General features: G+C 55.7%; 1 protein-coding gene and 1 long non-coding RNA gene across 2 annotated transcripts in view; one reads left to right on the forward strand and one right to left on the reverse strand.

Annotated features, from left to right (window-relative positions):
• ITIH3 (inter-alpha-trypsin inhibitor heavy chain 3) overlaps nt 1–43 on the reverse strand; it is a gene marked incomplete at its 3' end in the record, with an annotated part of 10,920 nt that extends 10,877 nt beyond the window's left edge. The window contains exon 1 of the mRNA XM_015562209.1: nt 38–43. Within this exon, the coding sequence (XP_015417695.1) occupies nt 38–43 (6 nt within the window). The remainder of the gene's footprint in view (nt 1–37) is intronic.
• A 185-nt stretch (nt 44–228) lies between these two features.
• LOC107182695 lies at nt 229–839 on the forward strand. The gene is made up of 2 exons (XR_001513409.1): nt 229–678; nt 741–839. It is a non-coding gene; the product is annotated as an uncharacterized LOC107182695 (long non-coding RNA).
• Nucleotides 840–4,227: the final 3,388 nt, after the last annotated feature.

The following is a 4,227-nucleotide window of genomic DNA, read 5'->3' on the forward strand; positions in this document are numbered from 1 at the left end:
TGCTGGGCCAGACTCCCCTCTAGAACCCAGAGCCAGCAGCCATGGGGACACCCACAGCGTGAAGTTGGTGATGAAAGCGGTCTTGGGCAGCTCCACGTCAAAGGAAACCTCCTTGGCGGCATCTGCGCGGTTGACGGCCCTCGTGGTGACAACATTGTGAGCAAAGCGGGAGGTCACCTTGCAGCTGACCTTGGTACTGTAGACCTCAATGTCGTCAGCCTTCTGTGGGAGACGGGATGGTGATCAGTGGTGACCTGCCAACCCGGGCCCTGGGAAACAGGTCTTCTAACCTGGCCACTCCTCTTCCCAAGGCCCTGCCTGGGAAGCGTCCCAGTCACCCATGTGGGAAGCCTGGTGGCCTCCTCCGTCCCCCTGCTCAGTTGGCCACCTCTGTCCTGATGTTGGGCGCCTGGGCAGTCCTGGTGCCCCTGGCATTGCCGGCCTTCCTGAGCACCTCTCTCCCCTCAGAGACCAGGGGCTTCTTGGCGGGCAGAGGCCTTGTCTGATTCAGCCTGTGTTTCTCCCTGTTCACTGGGCCCCACAGGTTCCTTAGCTCAGCCTCCCTCATTGCTCAGCAGCAAGAAGTCACTTAGGAGGGGGAGTTTTGCACCATGAGAAGGAACTTCACATAGTGCCAAGAGGAGAGGGCGAGGGGAGGGAGCAAACCAGGGAGCAGGGGTTAGCTCAAACGTACTTGCCCTAGGGAGGCTCTAGAGAGGGAGGCTCTAGGGGGGCTCTAGGGAGGCTCTAGGGAGGCTCTAGGGAGATTTCTGGGTTAAACATGGCCTCCTTAACCCTTTAGTGTGGTTCCATCCAACCTGGAGCCTGTGAGATCTTATTAAAAAACAAATGTGACCCTAAAGCCCTCCCCTACTCCCCATTGCCCTCAGGACAGTGTTCCCCATGCTCTGAGGTTCTCCAGGAGGGTCCTGTCACCTCCACTCTGGTGCCCCAGCCAAGCCAGGTCTCTGCCCCTCTGACCCCGGGGGTCAGAGACCTAGCCCAGCTCCTCCTGCTCACCTTTCACACTTCCATTTCGAAAGCTCACCCTCTACCCTCCTACTGTGCCCTTTGGTAATTGTGTGATTCTACCTTCCAAACAGGATCTTATTTCCTGTGCTGGAAATAGAGTGTGGGCAGGACTTCCTGTCCCCAATAGTCTCTTTCCCCCGGGAGCCTGGGGGTGGTGAATGGGGACAAGGTGAACTGAGCGCAGCTCTAGGGAAACTTCTGGGTTAAACGTGGGTATAAAGATGCTCAGTGAAGGTGTGACGGGGCCTTTCACCGCCCAGCCCAGTATCAGCCACTACTGGGTGTTTGTGGAAGGAAGGACGGTGCAGTGGCCATCCTGGGCTGCGTCTAGGGAGGTCCTAGGGGGCATAGTTCTATGGCACTGTTTCCAGGAGGTCTTGAGTCACATGGGGGTCTGCCAGGGTAGGGGCTGTGAGCTGTTTGTCAGCTGTGCAGGACCTGCTGCTATGGCCCAACTCTTCAGCAGTTGAGCAACCAGCTCCATCCTGGCCCCCTCACCATGCCCCCTCCCTGGTGAAAGTCCTCACCTCATCAACGCTGCGTTTCTGGAAAAGCAAAGACAAACACACTGTCAGACAAGGCCAAGGCCACTGTGGCTGGGGGGCAAGTTCTTGGCAGAGGCCAGGGTTCAGTGGTGACCCACACACACACCTTGAAGGGCCTCTGGATGTAGGACCCATCTGGAGCCGCTTGTCAGAGTAGAAAGGGCTCTGAAGAGATGGGGAAAGTGAGGTCCGCAGAGAGCAGGTCTCCGGCTACCCAGGAGAGCAGGACAGGGCTTTCCCCTGCTCCACAGACCTCGGCTCACTCTGCCTGTCCCTGCACCCGGGTCCATGAGGCCTCCTCGCACAGCACCCCGCACCCCTGCACACCACAGGGCTCAGCCCAGCCCTTCCTAGGCCCCTCTGCCCTTTTCTCAGAGGTGGACCTTCACAGCTGCTCAGTGAGGTGAGCAGTTCGTGGTGTATCACCCATTTGACAGATGGGGAAACAGGCCCAGGGAGAACTAAGAGCCTTGCCCAGAATCAAAGGGTAAGTTTGGAGCCCTGTTATCCCAAAACCCACCCTGTCCCCTGCAGCTCATGACCCCGCCCTCTACCTCCCCCTCCCGCATGTAGAGGACCACCCAGGCTGGGACCTCTGCCCCGTGATGGGCCCAGATTGTGAAGAGAGGACAGACTTACCTCAAGTGGCCGGGAGGGGCTTCTTGGGAAGCCAAAGGCCACCGAGCTGGAGAGCAGGGCCACGATGAGGCAGGGCCACCAAGCGGACGCCATCGCTGAACACATAGGCCTGGCCCGCAGTCTTTATATGAGCCAGCTGGCCGGCGGGGTCAGTGATCTCCAGCAGTGCGGGAGGAGCAGGAGGCAGAGGAAGCCGGCATGTGGGTGGAGTAGGAGGGGCTGGGTTCTGGGTGGGGACAATAGTGACAAGGTGTGGAGTCGCATTTAGAGCAAATAGCATCTGTCAGCCTTGTTGCCTATTACCCACAGCACTGGCATGGCCCCTGGATCACAGCCACCCGCTGGTCAAGGCAGCCAGGCCACGGAACCAGGCCCATCATCTAAGGCTCTGATTTCCATGGCTGCAGCCCTTGCTCAGCATCCTTCTCTGGTTCTCATGGCCCCAGGGAAAGGATGAACCCCAAGTCCTGTGGCCCAGCTCTCTCTGTTACCTGGTTCCAGCTTGCTTTTCTGAAGTTTCTCTCCACCCCTGGCATGCCCTCCCCTAGTCTGCACGTCGCATCTTTCATCTCTCATCTCTGCCAGCCCCTGTGCGCTCCTCCGGAGCCTTCCTCTTTCATACCTAGCTGACCGCAAGCAACTTTGAAGCATCGTTACCCTGAGTTGAGGTTTGCATGTTGAGGTCTGATTAGGGCCTCCACCAGTGGTTGTCAACCTTCCTAATGCCGCGACCCTTTGATACAGTTCCTCATGTTGTGGTGACCCCCAACCATAAAATTATTTTCATTGCTACTTCATAACTGTAATTTTGCTACTGTTAGGAATCATAATGTAAATATCTGATATCCAGGGTGTATTTTCAGGGGTTTCGACCCACAGGTTGAGAACCGCTGCCTCTGGGCTCCAGGACGGCCAGGCCATGTCACATTCATACCTGGGTTCCCAGGGTCTGGCCAGTGACTCAGCTGCCCTCAACCTCTTAAGGAGTCATTTCCCACCCTGGCAGGGGGCCTTAGTTGGTTGGAGCATCATCCATACACCAAAAGATTGTAAGTTCGATTTCCAGCAGGGCACATACTTGGGTTGCAAGTTTGATTCCCTGTCAGGGCACATACCTGGGTTTCGGATTTGATCCCCAGTTGGGGTACGTGCAGGAGACAACAGATCAATGTTCCCCTCTGTCCCTTTCTCCCTTCCTCTCTCTCTCTGAAAATCACTAAAAACATGTCCACAGATGAGGATTAAAAAAAAAAGTCATTTCCCAAGAGTGTCCAGTGAGTCTGGAGGGCAGGCCTCCTGGACAACGGAAGCTTTGGAGGCAGTGTCTGGTCTCCTCCAAGTGGGGAACGAGACTCCTGGGCTACACCAGGGCCCTACCAGCCCCCGGAACTTCCAAAGTGGCAGCTTTGAGGAAAGTGACCCAGTAACCCTCCCACTCAGCCACACTCTCTGTTTATGTTTTTTCTTTAATATATTTTTATTGATTTCAGAGAGGAAGGGTGAGGAAAAGAGAGAAAGAAATATAAATGATGAGCGAGAGAATCATTGATTGACTGCATGCTCCCTACTGCAGATAGAGCCCGCAACCCAGTCATGTGCCCTAACTGGGAATCTAGCCATGACCTACTGATTCATAGTTCAAGACTCAACCACTGAGCAACACTGGCCGAGCCCACTCAGCCCCTCTCAATGGAGTTGACAAGGATGCCTGGGACAGGGCAGCTAATTTATGGATTGTACCATGGCCTTGGCTGATAGTTCTGCCCCTGACTGTGACATGTGCAGAGAGAGTTGACTGCTAGGAAAAGAGAAACAGGGGGAGAAACCACCTCACCCGAAATGTTTCGGGTTGTGTGGGAGGAACTACTTGAAATAGCAATCTGAGGTTGCTCAGGAGGCTCCTGAGGGACAGCTGGGGACTTGGAGGGACGTAAGGTCATCGTGCAGAATGTAGGCTTAGACAGAACCTAAGAGACCCTCAGGCTCAGCCATTTCCTTGCTGCAGGAGGGG

This window comes from Myotis davidii, unplaced genomic scaffold (genome assembly GCF_000327345.1).
Source record: "Myotis davidii unplaced genomic scaffold, ASM32734v1 scaffold6698, whole genome shotgun sequence".
Classification (NCBI taxonomy): domain Eukaryota; kingdom Metazoa; phylum Chordata; class Mammalia; order Chiroptera; family Vespertilionidae; genus Myotis; species Myotis davidii.